Genomic DNA, 24,704 nt, shown 5'->3' with positions numbered 1-24,704 from the left:
ATGCTACCCATCTGGAGACATTAGTTAATGCATATGGAGTCAATCCAGAGTCCTCCCAGGGACAAGAATACTTGCATGACCCTTCCAGATGGCAGCTGAGTGCCATATCAGCTGCTGACCTCTAATATCTGAGAGGGACTCCCTATAGCAGGGGTAGTCAAACTGTGGCCCTCCAGATGTCCATGGACTACAATTCCCAGGAGCCCCCTGCCAGCAAATGCTGGCAGGGGGCTCCTGGGAATTGTAGTCCATGGACATCTGGAGGGCCGCAGTTTGACTACCCCTGCCCTATAGCTTTGTTTCAAGCACTGTGTAATGCCATTACCGTACATAACTAAAAATGAATTCCGCCTCTAGGTGTCCCGGATTGCCGATAGTGAGAAAAGCGTCATGCTTATGCTGGGGCGTTGTTTGCCTCACATTGTCCCTAACGTCCTGCTTGCAAAGCGAGAGGTGAGGAATCCAGAGACTTTTTCCTTTGTTTTCCTACAACAATTTTTCAACATTTCTGTACAAAGTTTGTAATGTTTTTAATGTGGAAGTCGATTACATGCAATCACCTTCTTACTTTTGTGCATGCATCTCTGCTCCTAGAGAATGGGTGTACACCTCTGCCAGGTGAGTCTAGCAAAAACAGCATGGTCTCCTCGCCCTCTCTGTCCTTTTGCTTAAGATCCCGATGGCACTCTGCAAGGCTGTTGTTGTGAGTCCATCCGTTTGGCCCTTAAGTTTGCTTACTTGTGTTAGCCAAACCCACTTCTAGTGCTTATGTTTCTAAAGTAGACTTAGCTATGTATCCTGGGGTGAATTTGTTACCTTTTCCCCCTCTGAAAATTGGGGATTACTTGTGTCTGCTGTCTAAGACATACATGCTTTGGCTACCCAAAGTTGGGGTGAGAATTTTTTTTGAGTAATAAATTGTACAAAGTATATGTATTTATTACGAAGTATTTGCCATGAAGTGCTAAAACTGTACTTCAAAAACAATGGCACAATCCGCCTTTGTGCTTCTTAAAGTTGGGTTTTTTTCCATTCTGTTTTGGTAAGGTACACACACAACATTCAGCTTATCGTTTTATTTCTCCTAAGAATCACAGTACTTTTAATAAAGCTATCGCTATGTGTGATTGAAGGTGCTATATAAGTGTTCAGCTCACATCTGTAGAATAGCTGCTAACACAGACTTTTCAAGAAGAATGTCTTTAACTCATTAACATTTGGAATTTAATGTTTTTCAGTGTTGAGATGCTATCATTTTTACAGATAATAATAATAGGGGCAATAATAGTTTGATAGGGCAGCTTCTGCTTTCTTAAAACCAGTAGCAGGTGAAGACCCATCAGCCATAATATAAGCAGAAGAAAAAGTCTCAAGCTGGCGATGATAACATGATTTATTCCAATAGAAACAATGTTTAAAACAATTTCAAAACGGATACCTAGGTATAGGCCGTTTTCGATATCTTCATCAGTGAAGAGTAATTACACATTGTGATATTAATATTAGTAGATCCCTACAAATTTGGATATTATATTATCATTTTGGGATTGAACTACACGAAGCAAAATATTACGAGAGACTAAGTAGGTTATTTTCTATAATTTCATCACCCGAAAGAATACATTTAGAGAAGATTGAGGTATTAACAATATTGAGAACATCACTGATGAAGATATCGAAACCGGACTATACCTAGGAATCCGTTTTGAAATTGTTTTGAACATTGTTTTCATTGGAATAAATCATTTCGCCATCGCCAGCTTGAGACTTTTTCTTCTTAAAATCAGTGTCAAAGCTTGTATTAAATAATAATGATGTGATTGTTGCCATTCTGGATAGAACTTTTTGACTGGTAAGGTAAAGGTTGCTCAGTAAACTGGAAATGGTGGGGATGGTAGTGGTTTAGCAATTGTTTTTACATCCAGCCCAGTTTTACCTGTTAATCTAGAGGACTAGTTATGCATTTGGCCTTGAAACCCGTTGAGGCTTTATGAAAAGGTAACTAAGTCAAGAAATATGTACTGATCCTCACAGAAAAAAATGAGACAGATGAAGTAACTGGTGAAATTTTGCTCTTGATGACATTCAGTTTCTAGTTGCATAAACTGCATGTCTTGTTGAAAAAATCTCAAGCTTCGGTAATGGGAAAGAATCCCGTCAGCTGTGTTCCAGGATCAGTTACTAATTTCTGGCTGTTGCCATTCAGCAGCTTGGCAGGGTGCTGTTTTTAGCTTCTCTTTTGCAGCTCTCCTAGTTACACTTGGACATTGTGTTATATTTCTGCAGCACTATTTCCTGCTTATTTTACCCTTGCAAAATCTGTAGCAGTAATGTTTAAATGTAATTCTGAACAAAGACAGAAAATTCAGTCAGGTTAGAAATGGATTTTGTGCCTGCCTGTGTTTTTTTTTAACTTTGATTGTATGTAAAACATGCACAATTGTTTTTAAAATTTGCCTTTAATGAACAGTCTGTCACTATCACAAAACATTGTTCTTTATTATAATTGGCAGAGTTCTGGTTATAGAAGAAAAGACTATTGGTTGTTTACATTGGGTGATGTCCACAAGTAGGCCTTGGTTGTCCATTGTGCTTTCTGGGGGTCCCAACTAATAATGCATCAATAGTTATACAAAAGACCACAATACTGACTGGCTTGAAAATATATAGACACACATATATACCACACTTTGCTGTTGATTAGTGCTTTTTAATGTAGATCTCTAATAGTAGGACTATAAAGTATAATAGTGCTGGGGTACTGTTGTGTCTGATTACATAATTAGGAAAATAATAACATTCAATGTATTCTTAATTCAATAATTTATACCATAACTCATCAGATTAGTTATTCCATTAAATGCACTGTACAATAATACATTTAAAACATGGTATGTATGTGTTTTCTTGTGGCGCTCTGAGTTAAACTGTGTGTGCATATACATGCACTTTAGATTTTGTGAACGATTTTTAAGTATTAGTCATCAATAATCTCATGTACAGGTGTCTGTTAACAATGCTCCTATCTTTATACAGCTTTCATTGTATTCATATTTGGTGGGCGGAGAGTGGGCGGAGCCAGTCTAGGTGCAGGGCCAATCGGAAGGCACAAAGCGCCTTCCGATTGGCCCCTCACCAGGACAGAGCAATTCTAGCCAATTGGGTGAGGGCACAGTTTAGGCCCTCACCAGCACAGGCTTCGAGGCCCTTACCAGGACAGGCCAGAAAGCCATGGAGAAGCGGCAGGACACCGTGAGTAAAGACAGAAGACTTCCCCTCGGAAGCACACTCAGGGCATCAAAGAGACCCAGGATGTGCTTCTAGGCCCGAGCGGAAGGCCATGCCAATGCCGGGGGTGGGGGAGCAGGCTTTCCCCTCGGGCCTAGAAGCACATGGGGGGGGGGGCTTTCAAAGTCTGTTCTCACTAATGGGCTTTGAATCTAGTTCTTAACTAATTCCCAAAGAGCTGTCGAAACAAATTCTGTGAACCCAGAGGGAATTCAGGGTTGTCTGGAATAGCAAAATTCTGCCATGCTGCATTGCAGACTATTTTTGAAACTGTGCAATACCTAAAGTGTTTGTATTGCACTGTGGTGGTTGGGGACCACTGCTTTAGAACGTTCAGCACTCTGAGAAAACATGGCAGGGGGCATTTAAGGGAACCAGCTTCCGCATGCCTTACAGCTGATCTGTTCAGCTGTAACACCCATGGGGACCTTACTCCCTTTAAACACTCCCCCTAGCAGGCTGGGTGGGATAATTGAAAGGGAATGCAGGCTACCTAGAGCCTGTTGTGTTTTTTCCACAAAGACTGCTAGTCATCGCTTAAATATAGCACAATTGGCATATACTGCCAACATTTTTTGAGGGAGTCTGTTGTTTTAAATTTACAATTTGTGGTCAAAAAAGGCGTTATTTTTATGCTGTTTCCTTCGATGGGCGTTTCCCCCATGCCCCATCTCAAACCGCTTTCAAAACTGAGAACCCCTAGGCTTGCAAAAAAATATGATTTTTAAAAACTTTTTAGGAACCATGTTGCAGCAAATGTACACTGTCAGAATGGCTCAAAACAAAGACGACTACAATGGTTAGTCTGTTCTTAGCTTTGCAGCCTCCTTGGGCAAGTTAAAAACAACCTCCTGCATCTCATTGCAAGCCTTTGCTTGTAGTTATATGACTTTTAGATGTCTGTCGAACTGTATAAGATGTCTGTCAGATCTGTGCTTTACAAAATGTGTAATCTTGATATGGAGTATGCCTGTGGGGGAGCAGTTATGCACTGACACATAAAGCAGCCTTGTGCAGTGAAAATAAAATGCCCATGGATTGCAGTTGGCTTGGTTAGTAGATCCCCAACATCTCTCTTGCCAGAACATCTCATGTTTGTACCCAGAAACATTTTTATTTATTTATTTTTATGTCTAATTTAATTTATATCCCCCCTCTCCTAAGTCAGGAGGAAAGAGATGTGCAATAAAAGAGTGTAATCACCATCATGGAAGGCTTCAAGCAGTTTTAAGAAAGACACTTGAGATGAGGGCTTAAGAAATATTGTGTGCTTGTATTCCCCTTCAAATATGTCGTATTTATTCCCAAGAAATGTAAAATAGGACTCTTTAAAATGAGAAGATTCTTTCATGACTAGTAGACATTATCATGCAGCGTGTTCACATTATCAGGCTGCGTTTCATTTTCCTCTGGAAGCGAATATAATTTCCTCTCTGCAGATTTTGTGTGTATTGAAGCAGTTGTTGTGCACCATTTGGACTGATCTTTGCTGGACTAAATTTCTAATTGAAAATGAAGGGAGGAAATTAAAATAAACTTGATTTGTATTCTTCTGGGGAGGGACATTTCTTGCTTTTCGGAGCCTTTATTCAAAAATAAGTCATAGGATTTACTTAACAAGTAAATATGTTAGGGGTTGAGTACACTTGGACTATGAAGCAGAGGTCCATCAGTGGCTATTCAGCCACAAGGATGAATGAATGAATGAATGAATGAATGAATGAATGAATGAATGAATGAATGAATGAATGAATGAATGAATGAATGAATGAATGAATGAATCATGATGTCTAGGGCAGGGATGCCTCTGTACTCTTGGTGTTTGGGGGACAACATTGGGAGGACATCTGGAGTTCTGACCTTGCTGGTGGACCTCCTGATGGCACCTGGGGTTTGGCCACTGTGTGACCCAGAGTGTTGGACTGGATGGGCCATTGGCCTCATCCAATATGGCATCACTTCCTAAAGCCTTTGGACAATCCTTCATTAGCCTAAGCCAGGGGTAGTCAAACTGCGGCCCTCCAATTGTCCATGTACTACAATTCCCATGAGCCCCTGCCAGCATTCGCTGGCAGGGGCTCATGGGAATTGTAGACCATGGACATCTGGAGGGCCACAGTTTGACTACCCGTGGCCTGAGCAGTCTATGCATAGCATTTGAGCCCTTTCTGCACCCCTTCCCCACTGAAGAAATACCCTTGTCCTCCTGCTTTTATCCTTCCCTCTGATCTCCTTCTCTTTAACTGTGCTTGGAACACGCCTCCAAGTCTGCTCAAGACGTTTTCTCACTATTTCTCCACTCCCGTTGATAGAAGGAAGTTTAGAAGCCCTGGTGCAGCGCTGCAGAGACTGCTCCCATCTCCCATAGTATGCAGGAAAGACTATGACCCATGGATGAGGACACACAGCTAATCCCATCTGATGCAGCTTTTCTGCAAGGTAAAAGCATCAGCCTCGTATCTGCCCCGGACCATCCAGTCTGGGTTGCATGAAACAACCTCCTTCTCCTGTTACTCTTCTCATTGTGGGGAGGGAAGGGGCAACAAAGAAGATGAGAAGGAGTTGGGTTTCATATCCCAAAGGAGTCTCAAAGCAGCTTACAATTGCCTTGCCTTCTTTTCTCCACAACAGACACCCTGGGAGATAGGTGGGGTTGGGAGAGCTCCGAGAGAGCTGTGACCAACCAAGGTCACCCGGCTGGCTTCATGTGGAGGAGGAATGGGGAATCAAACCTGGTTCTCCAGATTAGAGTCCACTGCTCTTAACCACTAACCACGATGGTTCTCCAGTCTCAGCCTAGTGCCAGGTGCAGAGTTTATCAGCCTACGGTCTCCTTTTTCTGTGCCATTTCAAGGGCTCCACACGAGCCATTTCAAAGGGGTCTGCAGAAGGAAAGGCCCAAAAGCTCTGCTTTGCAGGTTACACATGACTGAACGCTTACATAAAATGCTGCACATAAGAACCTGCTTTAGTCTTGCCAAAGGGCTTCTCGTGCCACATAGATCTTTTCCACTCTTTAGATTCCCCTGCTTCCTTGTAGGTCGCAAAACCTTTTTAAAATTTCTGCGAGCTCATGACTAATCAGAAGGAGAACGACAGTACAATGCTAGACGGAGATTCTCTTATAAGCCCATGGATGTCAGTGGCCTTAGACGCCTGTGACTCTGTTCAGGATTGTGCTATTTTCTCATGTGTCAGTTCACATCTTATCAGAATGTGATTTCCTACATCACTATTGATGTTTCATAAAGAAATGGATAAGATGCCAGTGAATTTCAAACTAATTATCTAATTTGCTATTAAAATTATATTAGTGTCCCACTTCAAACTCTGATAGAATAGCAGAAATCAGCAATTAAAATTTTTCTGTGGCCGTGTCCCAGTTCCCTTCCAGGCTGTTTAACATTGAGGTCCATTGATAACAGTTCAGTAATCTCAAACTACCTTCATGGTTTCCCCCCAGAAACGTCATAATTATTTAGATTTGAATCCAGCAGCCCCTTAGCGATCCACAAGATTTTCAAGATATAAGCTTTCATCAGTCTGACCTGCGGCACCTTTAAGACCAACAAAGATTTATTCAAGGCGTGAGCTTTCGAGTGCTTGCACTCAAAAGCTCACGCCTTGAATATATCTTTGTTGGTCTTAAAGGTGCCACTGGACTCTGATTTTGTTTTGTTGTGCTGCTTCAGACCAACACGGTAACCCACTTGAATCTATCAGTCTGACCTATTCATCCAGAGGAGAGAGTGGAAGGCGGGCTGCTGACATCTCGATGTCACGTATAATGTTGGTAGATGAGCAAGTGTATGAATCCGAGATGGTTTGGCTGGTGTTGTTAAGCTCTGTGATTGCATTGACCGAGAGGTACAAAGTTGGCATCATGCTTTGCTGCATGTTCTGTTCCCGGAGTCCATGCCCACATTAGGAAGGACATTGCTGTGGGTGAGAGTTTAAGTTTAGGAGAAAAGGTTTGGCCTGTGAGAGGGGAATATCATTGCCCACCAAGTTGTAGGTCCATTAGTGATGTGTTAAACCAAAATCAGAGTCCAATAGCACCTTTGAGACCAACAAAGATTTATTCAAGGCGTGAGCTTTCTAGTGCAGGCACTCTTCCTCAGACTATCGTCATAACAGTGTGATAAGTGTTCTGCTGTTGTTTTATCTGGGCCTATCTTGTAGCAGCTATCCCTTGGTATCATTCTGATCTTGGGGATCTGCTTATTTACTAAATCAGATGGTTATTGCAATTCTAAGGAAGTCTGTTGTAGATCCTGCAAGTGAGAATCTCTAATGGATTGGGAAAGATACCTGCGTGTTCTAGAACTTGGCCGTAGACGATGGATCATTTGGTGCATTTAGGATGGTGACTGGAGGCACGTAGATAGATCTGATTGCTCAGTAGGTTTCCCGTCTAAGGTGGTTTGTGTACTTCCACTATGTATTTGTACATTGGTATCTAGACTGGGGGTGTGAATTCAGATCTACCTTAGCCAAAAATATACCCAAAGAATACCTTATCAGCATTTTCCAGGTATATTTCAGTTTCTTCAGTATATTTTTTTTTTCCGGAAAAAAAATCCTGGAAAAAACCCAGCTATATTCAGGAATTATCAGTAGACTGAAAAACAGCGGAAAGGGGGGAGCAGATTGTTTCCCCTTTTTCAGCTGTTTGTTGGGCTTCGGCTGCAGTCCCTTTGAAGTTTAAAAAGGTAAAGGTAAAGGTATCCCCTGTGCAAGCACCGAGTCATGTCTGACCCTTGGGGTGACGCCCTCTAGCGTTTTCATGGCAGACTCAATACGGGGTGGTTTGCCAGTGCCTTCCCCAGTCATTACCGTTTACCCCCCAGCAAGCTGGGTACTCATTTTACCGACCTCGGAAGGATGGAAGGCTGAGTCAACCTTGAGCTGGCTGCTGGGATTGAACTCCCAGCCTCATGGGCAAAGTTTTCAGACGGCTGCCTTACCACTCTGCGCCACAAGAGGCTCATCTGCGCCACAAGAGGCTCATACTTTGAAGTTTAGGAACTGTAAAAGACCCGGCTGAGGATCAGCAGTACCAGGGATAGCGGACTGTTCCTGGCAACTAGGCTTAAGACTGGCTTCTTGTACTGCCTTGTTTAAACTGGCTGCAGTAGAAGCAAGCTCCAGAAGCTGCTATGCCACAGAGAGCATTCTGCTAGCCACAGCAAAGCAGATCCTGGGGCCAGCTTCTCCTGCAGCCATGCTGGAAGCCGTCTCAGCTAGGATCTGCGTGCCATGGGGAGAGACCTCCTGTGGTATGGTGATCCTGGGGCCAGCTTCTCCCCAGCCAAGCCTGCAAGGAGAGATCTCCTTGCAGGATAAGCTCCTTGGCGGGCTCTTGGGTAGCCCAGCAGAGCCAGGCAGGCCTACAGGGAGAGTTGAATCTGCAGGATTGGCTGCTTGACCTGCTCTTTTGGACGGTCTGGTTTAAAGAGACTGCCAAAAATAGCCTGAGCTGAGCCACCAGTCCTCTGCATTTTTACATTTTGTGTCTATTGGACCTGGAAAAAAACTTGAGATTTCTGAAGTATTGGGATGAAAAATACCAAAGGGGCAAGGGAGATTGCACACCCCTAGTCTAGACACACTATACTTATATGCTTATCAGTATGGCCTTACACAGAGTTACACCCTTCTAAGACAAACTCAGGATTGCCATGTCAACTCTTCATGTGTGTGGGTATTCAGAATCCTAGAGGAAACTTTTCCTTCTGTGAAGTGAAGTAACTTCCTTTATCTTCTGCTAACAGAAGATTCCTCATTGAGTGGGAAAGAAATCTTACGTTCCTATAAAGATGTTATTACTGTTATTGCTGTTGCTGTTATCTGATGCCATTCACTGAACCATATTGTACCTGTCTTGTGACTTCCATGTTTTCTGTAAACTGCCCTGAGCTGCAAGGGGAGGGGGGTATATAAATATAATCAATAAGTCTTGATTATAGGCAAGGGACATACTAAGGCTACTCTAACTTGCACGTGTGCACAAGACTTGTCAGCCACCTGTTTAATCTTGTATGCATTATCACAAAACAGACCCATCAGATATCCCACAGCTCTTTGGATCCCACACTCCCTTTCCTTACACTGTTTGTTCATATTGGAAATTCACTCTGAAATAGCAGTCTGCTCTTAGGCCCTAACATGAAACTGTCTTCAGTAAATTTTAATATAAAACAAATGCTTAGGCTTTTCTGCTCCTACTATTTTCTGCTTGTCCTTTCTTGGTCTCTCAACTGTATTCTCATAATTTACTTTAAATAATTATGTGCTTTCTCAGTGAAACTATGGGGAATAGAAGGGTTCCCCTCCCCCCCACACACACACACACTATTAATGCCATCCTGCCATCTTTTCCAAGATGTTCTCCATCAGGATTTGATAACTGTTCTTTTCATTAGCATTTTGTGTTAACTGGTTTTTGACACTTAAAGGAGGTAGCCCGTAAAATAATATGACCACAGCTTTTTGTGCCAAGATTCTGGAATTACACTGTAAAAATGTTCTAGTTCTTCAGGCTTTGAACCCACATATTCCAGATTAAAACTTTTCAAGTAGAGCAGCTCTTCCTCTCTAAGTTGACTAGTTGAGCCAGTCTTTGAGAAGTTCCTAATAAAAGTTGGGATTCTAATAGGCAGCTGCCATATTGAATGTTATTATTAGAGCCTCTTTTATTAGAGCCTCTTGTGGCGCAGAGTGGTAAGGCAGCTGTCTGAAAGCTTTGCCCATGAGGCTGGGAGTTCAATCCCAGTAGCTGGCTCAAGGTCGATTCAGCCTTCCATCCTTCTGAGGTCGGTAAAATGAGTACCCAGCTTGCTGGGGGGTAAACGGTAATGACTGGGGAAGGCACTGGCAAACCACCCTGTATTGAGTCTGCCATGAAAACGCTAGAGGGCGTCACCCCAAGGCCCAGACATGACTCGGTACTTGCACAGGGGATACCTTTACCTTTATATTGAATGTGATGGTGGGTCACTGAAGGTAGCTGTGGGTAGCAGAAGAGGTACAGTTTCATTAGAACCATACTAAGAATAGCAACCATACTTTGGCCACCTCATGAGAAGGAAGGACTCCCTGGAGAAGAGCCTAATGCTGGGAGCGATTGAGGGCAAAAGAAGAAGGGAACGACAGAGAACGAGGTGGCTGGATGGAGTCACTGAAGCAGTAGGTGCAAACTTAAAGGGACTCCAGGGAATGGAAGAGGACAGGAAGGCCTGGAGGATCATTGTCCATGGGGTCGCGATAGGTCGTAAACGACTTCGCACCTAACAACAACAAAGAATAGCCACACACTGAGGCAGAATTGCAGTACTTTCTTCCCCCAGCCAAAATTGTCAGAATACTTTTCAGCTAATCAGGCAGCCTTCCAAAATTCAATTGTTCTCCTTCACAGACGACTTGTGGGTCTGTACTTGGTGAAAAACAAGAAGCAGGCATATTTACCCAGCAGGATCACTCACCAAGGCAAGAAATGGCAAACCTTCAGCTGGTTAAAAGCCTCCCAAGCCCTCTTGCATGCGTGATATTTCCATAGCCCTATTGGGGGAGAAAACCCTTCTCTGTCCGGATAATGTGCCAAAGGAAGATGGCCTCCGTGATCAACTAAGCACTGTGGCCTACCTAACCTCCTGTAAAGTTCCATCCTGCGATGATCTGTGAAGGAAGAATAACTATAAAATATTGTTCTAACAACTAGGACTTCTAGGAAGCTGCTAATCCAACAACAGGAAAACTTAATAAAGCAAATGGAACATCCATAATTTTCTTTCCCTGAGAGCTCTGTTCTCTTACTGATTTCTTAAGAAGACCCTGTAAGTCAGGGGTAGTCAAACTGCGGCCCTCCAGATGTCCATGGACTACAATTCCCAGGAGCCCCTGCCAGCATTTGCTGGCAGGGGCTCCTGGGAATTGTAGTCCATGGACATCTGGAGGGCCGCAGTTTGACTACCCCTGCTGTAAATGCTTAATGAAATAAAGAGTTATTGTGAAGTGCCATATGTTCTCTACATGCAATATTATTATTCTCCCCTCCCCCCCCAAAAAGGCATTGTTCTTCATTCTGCTTTTGCTTGACCATCGGCTGAGAAAGCAAACCAAAATGGACTGTTTTTAATTTGATGGCCTTCATGTTGTTGTTGTTGTTAGTTGCGAAGTCATGTCCGACCCATCGCGACCCCATGGACAATGATCCTCCAGGCCTTCCTGTCCTCTACCATTCCCAGGAGTCCTTCATAGAACATCTAATTCTCCCATCACCTTTCCATAAAACGTGCTGCTTCGTTTTTTTGTTCCTGTGCTGGGAAGAAAGGCCAATGAAAGGGTCTCAGACAACATTCCTCATTGTTTCATCTAGGAATTGGTACCGTCTGATTTAGAGGCTGTACATGGAAATATAAATTACAGCTGCTTTTTGCTGTAATGTAATTCCATTCACAGCAGGGGGATTGTCTTCCCAGATTCTCGATGTTAGGTGTTTTGCAAGGTGGGAAAATGGCCAGCACCCAGAAAATCTGTACTCCTCTGAATTTCACCCATGTATTTGGAGAGCACAGTGTTTATAATCTCAATGTACGATTCAACAGATGTTCCTGAATTCCTGGTTTAAGTAGCTTTTAATCAGACCAGTCCTCTGTAAACAATAAAATAGTGTTAAGGGCAAATCTGCATGTAACTTTCTTTTTTTTCGCAAATCTCTTTGTGTAATGCCTAGAATCCTCCAGTAACTAGCGAGTGAGTTGAAACATTCTCTTCAAGCCATCATTGAGACATCATGAAGGAATTCTAGTTTGTGTTTCCTTTCTTGCCTGCAAAGCAATCTTCTGTATCATTGTCTAAACACAGGCGTCGAATCCCAGTCTCTAAGCAAGAAAGAAACTTCAGTTTGAAACTCCTCATTTCAGACATCTCAGCCAACTGAGATTCAAGAGTTTCTAAATTGGGAGCTGCTTGGGCTCAGCTTGGGCACATGGGCCAACGAGGGTGAGAGAGAGAGTGTCTAGAACAAACCAGACTCATTCTCATCGAAATTTAAGCTGTTTAATAAAAAGGCGACAGGCACTGTGTTGGAGACTAAGAACTCATCCTTTCACTCCAAGCGCATGACAGGCCTGATATGATGGACGAACTTCTGTGTACTCTCAGGTGCCCTCTGTGCTTCTGTAAGTGTATTGGGATAAGTGGGTATGATGAGGTTATGGTCAATCAACTGACACTTCTTTAATGCATCACACCAGCTTAGCTCCAGTTGTGTCTTTTGCCTTTTACAAATGCAACCAATTTCTTTTCTTCAGTTTCCAGTAACAAAATATCAGATCATGAAAATCAGAGTTTCTGATGCGGCCTTCCAGTTGATGTTGGAGGCTACAAACAGTGCATTTGTCACTACCATTTTTAGATCAGCCCGTAAGAAGTCAGTTTGCAAGTATGTGTGCCTTTGATTCTAGTGACTAGACTTCACTTTGCTTCTCTTCAGCTCTTAAATGTTTGTCATGTGTGATCTCTCTTTCCCCCTCCGCCCTCTTTCAGGAGCTGATTCCACTCATCCTGTGTACAGCTTGCCTCCACCCTGAACCCAAAGAAAGAGATCAGCTCCTCCACATCCTGTTCAACTTGATAAAAAGGCCAGATGATGAGCAAAGGTGTGTCCATCTTCCGGTGTACAGAAAGTTGATTTGTAATAGGTGGTCCAGTGCTGCACTGTTAACTTTTTCTATCCCTTGAAAGTAAAACAACCTTTTGATGATGAGTTACATTGCAAATGTAGCTGTACTTTTCCTGCTCCCCTGATAGGTCAGAGACCACTTTTGTGCATTGACTTCTAAGATATTGAACTGTGGGTACTGTGGTCCCTCTTCTCATAAGTATTCTTGATATATGAGAACCTTGGGGAATCATAGAATCATAGAGTTGGAAGGGGCCATACAGGCCATCTAGTCCAACCCCCTGTTCAACACAGGATCAGCCCTAAGCATCCTAAAGAATCCAGGCGCAGACTGTAGATGCAACCTTTCCCAAGATTTGGAGAGCAGGAGGACACTGGCAGGGGCTCATGGGAATTGTAGTCCATGAACACCTGGAGGACCACAGGTTGACTACCCCTGCTCTAAACCACTAGCACCACATTGGCTTAAATAAATAGCAAGCCATGCCTTATTTTTCTTGTTTTCTATGTTTTGGCAACAGGGGATTTGTATGGGGTAGAGGAAGCCCAAAAGTCACTCCTGGTCTCTAGGTGCCAGGAGGTTAATGATGTTTGAGAATCCTAGTAACAGATTTGGGAGCCGGGGTTTGGAAATAAGGAACACCCCAAATTTTGTGTCTTGGCCTGTGCTTCATGAATCATAGAATCATAGAATAATAGAGTTGGAAGGGACCTCTTGGGTCATCTAGTCCAGTGGTCCCCAACCTTTCTGAGGCTGGGGACCGGCAGGGCATTGGGCCGCGCCCGCGCGGGCCATGCCCACGCATCGGGCTGCACCCGCGCATTGGGCCGCGCCCGCGCGCTGCGAGGCCCGGCCCTGATTCCCTCTCCCCAACCTCCCGCAGTAAGAAGCTTCCCGGGCCGCAAGCTTGTGGCCTGTGAAGTTTTTTACTGCGGGGGCGGGGAGAGGGAGCCACGGCCCAGCACCGGGCCGCGGCCCACAGGTTGGGGACCACTGATCTAGTCCAACCCCCTGCACTATGCAGGAAGACCTGGTTTGTTCTAGAGTCGAATCATTCTTCAGTTCACTTGAAGGTGAGAAGCCAAATCCCCTGAATGATTCTCCTGGCTTCGCAGCACAGATTTAAACTAGATCTGAAAGTTCTTCCAGCAGAATTCTTAAAGGAAGGTGAGGAAAATACCAAATTGAGGGATTGGTCTCCTTAAGTGGTTTGGAAGAATTTTCCTACTGCTGTACACAATGGCAGTGAGACGGTTCTCTGGGTTAAAGACAAAGGGATGCAGCTGGTTAGCATTGTCCACTGGAAAAGCCAAGGTTCAGCCTTAATACATCTGTCTTTTGGGAGGAAATCCTCCTGATTGGATAGGCTAACAAAAATATTTTCTGCTTTAGACTTGCATAAAGGATCACTTGTCATACTTTTCTGCAGATATTTATAGGGCTTGAATCCCTCTGAAGGTTCTGTAAATGCAAAAACATTCAGGTTTTTCCATCTCCTTTTTGCCACCTTAAGCAGGGGAGGCAGCACACAGTCCTTTGAATAAATAAACGTTTGGTTATTCGTGCAAGCGTGGTAAGAGGATGAAAATTCATGCGGGCATTGTACTAACCTGAAGATGCTTATTTTACAGGCAAATGATTCTTACCGGGTGTGTAGCGTTTGCACGACATGTTGGACCAACACGCGTAGAAGCAGAACTTTTGCCACAATGTTGGGAACAGGTAATAGGATGCGCCGTCTCTGTTTTGTTCCCGGCTTGCTAACTTTCAAATAGCCCATCAACAGTTCTATTTCCAGTGCATTTCCACAATATTCCACAAATACTTCCAAAAAATTGTGTTGGAATATTAGACCTGCCTGATTCATCACGTCAAGTGGGCTACAGAGACCAAGAGTAAGGCGTCAGAAGTAGCGCAGCCAATCCATGAGTGTTTCCATCTGTGATTGTACACCAGGGAGGGCTTGAAGTCCTGAGGGTCAATGCAGATGAAGGAGCTCAAGCTGCAGTCCTCAGCAGGCCCACAAAACTATTATTGTTCATTTGTTCATTCCTTTGTTACCTTGGCATTCCATAGCATTACAAATGAGAACAGATCAAAACAACTGAAGATATGTATAAACAACAACAAGGCAATAATAGTAAAATATGCTTTAAAAGTTTAGTTCTAACTTTTAGAGCTTCCACCAAATTTTTGCAACCACGGACATTATTTCAGGGGAATAATAATTTAATAAGTATCGAAATGCACTTTCCTTATTTGCAAATCCTTTAGAATGTAACAAAGGAAGAAGGAATTATTTACGCGGAACTTCATGAAGCTGGCAGTTTCTTCTCCGTTTGCATTATTATTATTATTATTATTATTATTATTATTATTATTATTATTATTATTATTATTAATCAGGGTGTTGCGAAAGTAACTTTACTGCCTTGCAGATACTTTCCTTCATGACGCCACTTGTATGTACCCCAGGAATACCCAGTCAATGCTCAGTGTGTGTTGAATTCCATCACTGAACGGAAGGGGAAAAAAACCTTTATTAGGGCTGTTCGTTTAAGTTGGGGATTGCTTTCATTAATGCTGTATTGCGATGGATGAAACATAGAAGTGCGAGCAAATAATAAAAGGTATAAACTATTAATGTTCAAGGTTTTCCTTCCTACAGATCAACCACAAATATCCGGAAAGGCGGCTATTGGTGGCAGAGTCCTGTGGAGCGTTAGCACCTTATCTTCCTGTAAGTGTTGTGTTTAGCTGTGAATATTTATCTCGCTTTTAAGCAAAGGGCTTCCATCAAGCTTCCTGTTTCTAAAACAGCCTATATATTCCAGAGAGATTCACAGGAAGGGCTTGTGCCTAGTCCAGACGAGTTTGACATTTTGTTTCTTTGTTCTGGACCAACAGAATTATATCGTTGTGCCACAATCTGCTTTTGAAGCACCCCTTAGTTTTGACATCATGTAGAGGAGAGGCCGATGACAGAACTGGGCTTACAAGATTACCTTGCGGATGATCACCCAGGACTGTAGGAAGATTATATTTGTGGGTGGCAATCACGCAAAGCAAGCAGGTCTCTGGAGCCCAACATTTTACTTATTGATTATTTGACTGATAGATCGCTGTTTCCCAGAAGTGGGCTCAGGCTGGCTTACAACAATAAATTAAAACATTCCTAGACAGATAAAAGCTTCCTACAGAATTTAAAAGTAACAAAGCCCTGGCTTGCAAGACTGGCTGTGGCATAGTTCTGTTCTGCTCAAAATGAGCCCAACACTCTTGTAGTGCGTCCAAATTGCTTGCCCTTGGAGGTATTAAATCATAAGCTTAGATATTTTTATTTCTGATTAACAAATAACATCATACTATTACAGATCAGCAGTCACTTGCTTTGTTTTTAATTGCATTTGTTGCTGTATTTACTGTTGGACATGCCCCCCCACCCCCCGCTTTCTGTGTAACACAATGTTGTTGTTGTTAGTTGCGAAGTTGTGTCCGACCCATCACGACCCCATGGATAATGATCCTCCAGGCCTTCCTGACCTCTACCATTCCTCGAGGTCCACTTAAGTTTGCACCGACTGCTTCAGTGACTCCATCCAGCCACCTCATTCTCTGTCGTCCCCTTCTTCTTTTGCCCTCAATCGCTCCCAGCATTAGGCTCTTCTCCAGGGAGTCCTTCCTTCTCATGAGGTGGCCAAAGGATTTGAGTTTCACCTTCAGGATCTGGCCTTCTAAGGAGCAGTCAGGGCTGATCTCCTCTAGGACTGACCGGTTTGTTCGCCTTGCAGTCCAAGGGACTCGCAAGAGTCTTCTCCAGCACCAGAGTGTAACACAATAAGCCTCTTCTTCTGTGTTTTCAGAAAGAGATTCGTAGTTCTTTGGTACTTTCTATGCTACAGCAAATGCTGATGGAAGATAAGGCCGACCTGGTACGAGAAGCTGTGATCAAAAGCCTCGGCATCATCATGGGCTACATTGATGATCCAGACAAATACCAACAGGTATAGTATCTGGTTGCAGCTCCACGCATGTGACAGTCCTGCTAGACAGATGGGAAATACTTGGCAAGCTTGGCTTCAAATCAGGAGCCTGCCTGAGGGAGGGAATGTTTGATAAAAATTTAGTGCACTGAGGATGGTTTCCCAAATATTAGCTGGATTTTGCAAATATAAATAAACTATAATATATACTCAGTAGTTTATGCCTTCTGTACATAAACCAAGTAAAGGAATATTGCTCAATGGGATTTTCTGTATGTTGCCAGGGTTTTGAACTTCTCCTCTCAGCTTTGGGCGACCCCTCGGAACGAGTAGTTAGTGCCACTCATCAGGTGTTCTTGCCTGCCTATGCTGCCTGGACTACAGAACTGGGGAACTTGCAGTCGCATCTTATACCTACATTGCTTAGCAAAATTGAAAAACTACTCAGGGTAAGTATTGTCGTAGATTTTGGGCAGCACATCTGAGATAAGCAGGCATTTAGAGAGCCTGCTTTGTTTTGTTTTCATGCTTTTACACTGGTGTTTAAGAGAAATTTCTGTTGTCAGTGTGAGTGATCAGTAATCCTCAGTAACCCATCCTTGTAGAATAAAATCAGAGTCCAGTAGCACCTTTAAGACCAACAAAGATTTATTCAAGGTGTGAGCTTTCAAGTGCTTGCACTCGAAAGCTCACGCCTTGACTAAATCTTTGTTGGTCTTAAAGTTACTACTGGACTCTGATTTTATTGTGCTACTTCAGACCACCACGGCGACCCATTTGAATCCATCCTTGCAGAGACCCTCCTAAATGTCAGAGGAAGGGGTTGAGTACTGTCAGAGATATAGCAATATCTATGGATGTCATTCAGGCAGAGTTAACTGCCTCTAAGACTCATTGAGAAAGATAAACTGACATGTTTACATTTTCTGACTTAATCATTTAGTAAATGGTTTAATTTTATCCAGATGGTGCCCAGTTGTTTTCATACCACTTAATCTTCCATAGAGAAGGGCTTTTTTAAAAGGACTGAAAAGTGGGTTGATGATCAGAGGGTTGAGTTAACACAGAAGGTTGCTTCCTCCAAAATCCCAGTGTAAAACCTGTCTTGTTTTTCGTTTATCTCTCCACACTGTTTCCTTTCCAGCCCTGAGCTTGTCCTGCTTTCTGTTTCAGGAAGGAGAGCACGGGCTGGATGAACACAAGCTCCACATGTACCTTTCTGCTTTGCAGTCCTTGATTCCTTCACTTTTTGCACTGGTGCTACAGAATGCGCCTTTCACCAGCAAAGCAAAGCTTCAGGGGGAAGTCCCACAGATAGAAGGTATACACTTCTTTATTTCCCCCTGTGGATTTTTGTCTAGAACAGCCTTTCTCAACTTCTGTACCATTGGGAACCCCCTGAAACATTCTTCAGGCTTCGAGAAGCCCCAGAAATAGCGCATTCATGCAGAATATGGTTGGGAAGCATAGCTGTGTTCATGCCCACCTAGGGCCCCTCCCCTTCTCACCCCCTCCTGGCCCACCATTGGCCATTTGCAGGGGGGGCAGGTCAACCTGACCACATATGGTTATGTCACCTGATCAATGTTTAACAGATGTAAAAAATATACCAAAAAGTAATTAAATACTTCCAAGGTCATCAAAAAAAACCCAAGGTTCCATGAAATCCTGGTTGAGAAAGTATGTTTTAGAAATTGGATAATACATAAATACAAGGCAGTGTTCTAAGTAGGCTAGAGTTATCTTGTTTTTGCTAAATGCAAACCATAGAACGTCCTTTCCCCCCACAATGTGACCAGTACAAATCTATAATACTGTACTATCTCAGGAGCTGGTCTGATACTTAATGGGATTGTATTAATGAAGAACTTTATTGACTCTTAACTTGTGACCTTGTTTCCGCCTGCTTCCAAAACAAAGCAGTGAAGTAAAAGGCTCTCGGTTTGTCAGATGATGATCACAAACATCACAGTACCTTCTCCTGGGATAGTGTCACACATGCACAACCACACATCTGTAAAGATGGCCCTCCATTAGTTAGCTTGGCACTCATGGCAAATTTCCACTAGCAGAAGAGTAGAGGTCATTTTTTATGATTTCCCCAGACCATCAGCTGTCCTCCTCAAGCTGTTCCTCAGGGTGCCCCATCCCCAAATATCAGCATCTCAGGGGTCCTTTGGGGCTGGAGCAGGAGATGCAAGGAGGTCACAGTCTGCTGACAAAAATGCCTTCCATTAGGGATTTACTACGGGACCAATTTACTGTTGGTAAAGATCCAGAAGTATCTGATATTAAAGTCCGTCTTGAAGGCAAAATTGTGAGAATCAGAATTAAATCACAGTACAAGGACTTCGACCAGTTTAGTTTTGCTTTAAATTTCTCTGGCTAAGTCTGCTTAAATCCTCTTGTCCCATTCCCATGATTTAAATTAATTTTGGGTAGATTTCTTTGTTCTAGTTGTTCTGGGTACTTTGTTAGGTGGAAGCCTTTATAGTTACCAGTTTTGATTGTTTCTTCATCATAGTAAATGAGTCCCTGAAAAGAACTCCTGTTAGTTCTAACCTTAGGTTGTGGTTGCTTGTTTTTTTTCCTGCAGTGACGCGATTCCCAAGGCCTGTATCACCCCTTCAGGACGTGGCCACCATAATCGGAAGCCGTGAACAACTGGCCATCCTGCTGCAGCTTTATGATTACCAGCTGGAGCATGAGGGCACCACAGGCTGGGAGACCTTACTCTGGGTTGTTAATCAGCTGTGAGTAGTTCCGGTGGGCCCCACTTAATTCCTCTGAATTAACTACAACGTGTAGGAAGTGCTTTTCTGACTCTATCATTTTCCTGTGCAAAAGTGGTAGCACTTGGTGCTATTTTTTTACACCTGATTGCATAAATTAGTTTGCAGCGCAGCATTGGATGATGATAGGGAATAGCCCAGTACTGTTGGAGAATATTGAATGTAATCTTTAACTGAGAATAGTGCTTCTCAGCCTCCCGTAACGTAGAATCATAGAGCTGGAAGGAACCTCCAGGGTCATCTAGTCCAACAGCCAGCAGAATGCAGGATATTCACAACTACCTGCCCGCCCTCAGTGACCCCAATTCCATGCCCAGATGATACCCCCCCCCCAAATTTCATAGAATCATAGAGTTGGAAGGGACCTCATGGGTCATCTAGTCCAGCCCCCTGCACTATGCAGGACACTCACATCCCAATCACTCATCTACTGTAACCTGCCATCCCCTTCAGCCTTCACATAATCAGCCTCTCTGTCAGATGGCTATCTAGCCTCTGTTTAAAAATCTCCAAAGATGGAGAACCCACCACCTCCCAAGGAAGCCTGTTCCACTGAGAAACCGCTCTAACTGTCAGGAACTTCTTCTGGACTTGTGTAATTGTAATTTGTTCTGATAAACAGCAACAGTTTTACTTCAGCACTCTTAAATATATTGTGCCCGAAGAACTAAAATAATAGGTTATTGGTGCAAGACATGTGTATGTGGTACTGGAAACTTTTTATTTTAAGGGAAGGCAGTATATACCTTTAAATAATTAGCTATTTTAAAAACCTGCTGCAACTTTCTTCTTTTAGGTTGCCGCAACTTATAGAAATAGTTGGCAAGATTAACGTGGCCTCAGCAGCCTGTGTGCATGAATTTTCAAGGTTTTTCTGGCGACTTTGCAGAACATTTGGGAAAATCTTCACAAATACAAAGGTAAACTCCCCCATGTCTGGACCAGATTACAAAATGGAGGAATGCTTTATAAGGCACTGTATTGACTCTGTATTTGAGAGCCAGCTTGGTGTTGTGGTTAAGACAGGCAGACTCAAAACTGGAGAGCCAAGTTTGATTCCCCGCTCCTCCACAATGCAATCAGCCGGGCGAACTTGGGCCAGTCACAGCTCTGTTAGGATTGTTCCTACAGAGCAATTCTCTTAGGACTCTCCCAGCCAGAGGGTGTCTGTTGTGGGGAGAGGAAGCTGCTTTGGGACTCCTTGGGTTGTGACAAGTGGGGTATCCAAAGGTCTCTTCTTCTAGGGAAATAAGTAGAGCCCTGGTAGTGGAAAGCACCGTCAAGTCACAGCTGGGTTACCCCAACCGTGTTGAGACAAGAGACATTCAGAGGAGGTTGGCCATTGCCTGCCTTTGGAGAGCAACAGCGGACTTGCTCAGCCATCTCCCATCCTAGTAGTAACCAAGGCTGACCCTGCTTAGCTTCCAAGGTCTGGTGAGATAAGGCTTGCCAGCAAGAATTTAACAAATGCTCAACCGTCGGATTGTAGATGGAAAAGAAGCTTCACTGTGAGCAGGATTTTTCTGTTTATTTGGAATTGAAGCGAACGTTGAGAGCCAACTGGTTTGATTCCCTCCTCCACATGCAGCCAGCTGAGTAACCTTGGGCCAGTCACAGTTCTTTCAGAGCTCTCTCAGCCTCCCCTACCTTGCAGGATGCCTGTCGTGGTAAAAGGAAGGGAAGGCGATTGGCCAGTCTTGCTGGAGTTGCTTTTCCTTCCCTCGCTTTTCCTTGCACCATCTTGGGAGAGACTCTTCCATTGGGAGGGGAGAGGCAATTCAAGGAACCTTCTTGCTACCAGTTTCCCATTTATTTCTCTTCAGAGCTGTACATCAAAGTACTTCTAGAGTGTTGTATTTTATATTAAAGGTCCCAAATGTCATATACATCTTGCAACTTGCATCAAATCTGAACTAGTGTCTCATATTCCATTTTTAGGTAAAACCACAATTCCAGGAAATCTTAAGGCTCTCGGAGGAGAATGTTGGTGAGTAGCAACCTTACTTCAGAATTTTAAAAAATCCTAAACTGGTGAGAGAGCTCTAAATCCATTAATTTGACACATTAGCTTTTGAAGACAGTTTCATTGGATAAATCCTTGCTTTGTTTTGCTAGTTAAACTGACTTTACATAGAAGTCTAACCAAAAGACAGACTGCCTGAATAGAATTGTATGTTCTGTGATATTAGGAGTGGCACTTTTTTCTCCTCATTGTATTCACTCCTATAGGCATGATATCTTCTCAGCAGATAGATGATGGGCTAGTTTATCGCTCATTTTTGGGGAGTATTGATATGCATGTATATTAAAAAATCAAACATACGTGTTCCGGAGCTTGAGTAGTATGCCGAGTCAAAGTGGCCCTGCTTCCAAACTCCAAGGGGATTCATTTGGGAATCTCAGCATTACTAAATTAGGTGCTCATGGAGCCATTTTGAACAGGATTCATGGTACCTGTATTCCAGATGCATTAACACATCACAGTTCCTGAGAACAGATATCATAAAGTAATTTGAATGTAACAAATTTGAGTCCAGGAGGACCTTAGACCAAGAAGGGTATCAGGTTATGACCTTTTCAGAGTCCAAGTTCCCAACCCTTCATGGTCTCTAAGATGTCACTGGATTTGAATCTAATAGTTTTGCTGGAGACCCTCTGAACTGCCTTGAATGTCCTCCTTTTTTCTTCATGGTTTTTCCAGTCCCAAAGTGATGCATCAACACCTGTGCCTTTTTAGCCATGCATTTTTCTTTCTTCAGCATTTGAACTTAGCCCGTAAAGTTACTGTTGCCATTTTGGTTCCGGTTGGCTCCATGACAAATGCAAAAGGAGCCAGCATATCTTGACAGACTAGCCTTGGCTCACGAGCACAGCCTCTCTCTGCTTCAGGGGAGAGACAGAATTTATCCAGTGGCTTAATTAAGTATGAGAAGATAAAAAGTCTCTTATGTCATTTATTTAGACTTTGACTCTGGCAGAGTCAAAGTCTAAATAAATGACATAAGAGACTTTTTATCTTCTCATACTTAATTAAGCCACTGGATAAATTCTGTCTCTCCTTTGTTACAATTTTGGAATCTTCCACTTTTTTCGTGCAGCACTCTCTCTGCTTCAGGGCAGAAGTTCCCAGTTTAAAAAAAATACTTGAAAGAAGCTGCACAGTCCCTGCCAGTCAGACATGACAATAGTGTGTGCCTTCAGAATGGTTGTAATCACATAACACATTTTGAGTGTTTATTCCACAGAATGGAATGTTCAAGGGAAAATTTCCCCTCTTCTCTGTCCTGTGTACTTCTGCCAACAAAAAACAATTTAAGCAAAGAACTCCCCCAGTAGGACAGAATTAGGCAAATGTGCCTTCCTTTTGCAGCAACAAAATGTTAACACATCCTCTTCAACTGTTTTTTCCCCCACCTTGAATTCAGACACTACAGCAGGGAATGGAGTGCTGACAAAAGCCACGGTTCCTATCTATGCAACGGGTGTCCTTACATGCTATATCCAGGCAAGCAGTTTTCTTCAATTCTGGAAAGCACATTTTATTTGCAAAATTTGAATATGTTCAGTAAGGATTCTCACTATTCCTAAAAGGGTCGTATTAGTCGGGTACAGGCGATATGACCACTCAAAAACATGGACTCTAAAGACACCATAGACAAACACGTTCAGCCTTGCACCACTTATTGTGGTTGTGAGTATATAGTCAGCAGCCATCACTGCTACCTTTGTTAGCAGAACTATGGGGATGCTAAATACATGCCCCTCCCCTTGAAAGCCTTGGCCAGATGCCTGAAGGCTGTGACAGATTGGTTCCAACAAAGGTGACCAGGGCCCTGCCTGAACTCCAGCAGTTTGCAGGACCTGCAAAATGGAGCTCTTCCACCACGCCTTTGGTTGAGACTAGGGCACATTGGGCAGCCTCAGATTAGATTCTGCCTTGACTGATGAAATTGCTGTAACTGAGAATTCCCGAAACACATGGTAAGTCAGAAGGCAATTGCACACTGTGCGTAGAAATGTGAATTTTATTGCAGAAATGGAAGAAAAAGTCGGCCCTTAAAAATGCAATTCCTAATTATATTGCTAGTGCGGAAATGCAAGCCCAGTACAGGTATTCTAGATATTCTTAGCTGTTTTAGTTGAGTGGGAGGAGTGTGTAACATCACAGCTCCTGTATCTTTGGAAATGTCTTGAGTCCGAACACTTGCGCAGTTGGATGGAAGAATTGCTTTCAGAGTCACTGCGTAGAACACACACATCGAAGGGATATTGGAAAGGAGTCTCAGCTCTGGTGATTGTTTGAGTCACTCAGAAATGTCACGGGGGCATAACTGGGGAAAGTTGATTGACAGCCACTGTGTTCATGTAGCATAGTAATATATTTTATGAATGTATACAGAGGTAAGAAAGTATTCTTTTGTCAGGCTGGTGAAGTTCCTGTTGCCTGGCAAAAAATTTCTTACCTGAAGGAGCGTGGTGCTGAAGTCTCAGTACATTTGACTCCTGATCTTGAAGGGAATTCATACCCTTGGTTCCTAATCGCTGAGTGAACTAAGAGGGGCCCAGTTGGCTGTGTTCCATCTAAGATGTTGCATCTGTTCATCTTCTTGTGAGGGTTGTGGGACTAGATGGGTCTTTTAGACCAGTGGTCCCCAACCACCGGTCCGCAGCCCAGTGCCAGGCTGCGAGAGCCTCAGTAGCGGGCAGCGGCTCCCTCTCCCCACCCCCCACCCCCTGCAGCGAGAAGCTCGCCAGGCCGCGAGCAAATCAGCCGCCGAAGCGGCCGATTAGCTTGCGGCCCAACAAGCTTCTTGGTGCAGGAGGGGGGGAGAGGGAAGCGCAGCCGGCGGCAGGCCGCTGGCGCAAACGTGCATGCGTGGACCTGCCGCTCATGCGCGTTTGCGCCTATCGGGGGCACAAACGTGCACACATGCACAGAGCCGCCACGCATGCAC

General features: G+C 43.5%; 1 protein-coding gene across 4 annotated transcripts in view; it reads left to right on the top strand.

Moving 5' to 3' along the window:
* RELCH (RAB11 binding and LisH domain, coiled-coil and HEAT repeat containing) overlaps positions 1-24,704 on the top strand; it is a 72,598-nt gene that overhangs the window by 24,879 nt on the left and 23,015 nt on the right. For 3 of the 4 annotated variants that reach the window (XM_077353426.1, XM_077353425.1, XM_077353424.1), the window contains 11 exons: positions 358-453; positions 12,838-12,950; positions 14,606-14,696; positions 15,643-15,714; positions 16,838-16,978; positions 17,242-17,406; positions 18,131-18,278; positions 19,554-19,710; positions 20,546-20,669; positions 21,688-21,736; positions 23,175-23,254. In XM_077353426.1, coding sequence (XP_077209541.1) covers positions 358-453; positions 12,838-12,950; positions 14,606-14,696; positions 15,643-15,714; positions 16,838-16,978; positions 17,242-17,406; positions 18,131-18,278; positions 19,554-19,710; positions 20,546-20,669; positions 21,688-21,736; positions 23,175-23,254 — 1,236 coding nt within the window. Of the gene's footprint in view, positions 1-357; positions 454-5,597; positions 5,728-12,837; positions 12,951-14,605; positions 14,697-15,642; positions 15,715-16,837; positions 16,979-17,241; positions 17,407-18,130; positions 18,279-19,553; positions 19,711-20,545; positions 20,670-21,687; positions 21,737-23,174; positions 23,255-24,704 lie in introns of those variants that run through there. The other variant, XM_077353427.1, reaches the window with a different exon arrangement.

This window comes from Paroedura picta, chromosome 9 (genome assembly GCF_049243985.1).
Source record: "Paroedura picta isolate Pp20150507F chromosome 9, Ppicta_v3.0, whole genome shotgun sequence".
Lineage (NCBI taxonomy): Eukaryota > Metazoa > Chordata > Lepidosauria > Squamata > Gekkonidae > Paroedura > Paroedura picta.
The sequence above is the reverse complement of the archived record's forward strand: the minus strand, read 5'-3'. Positions and strand labels throughout refer to the sequence as shown.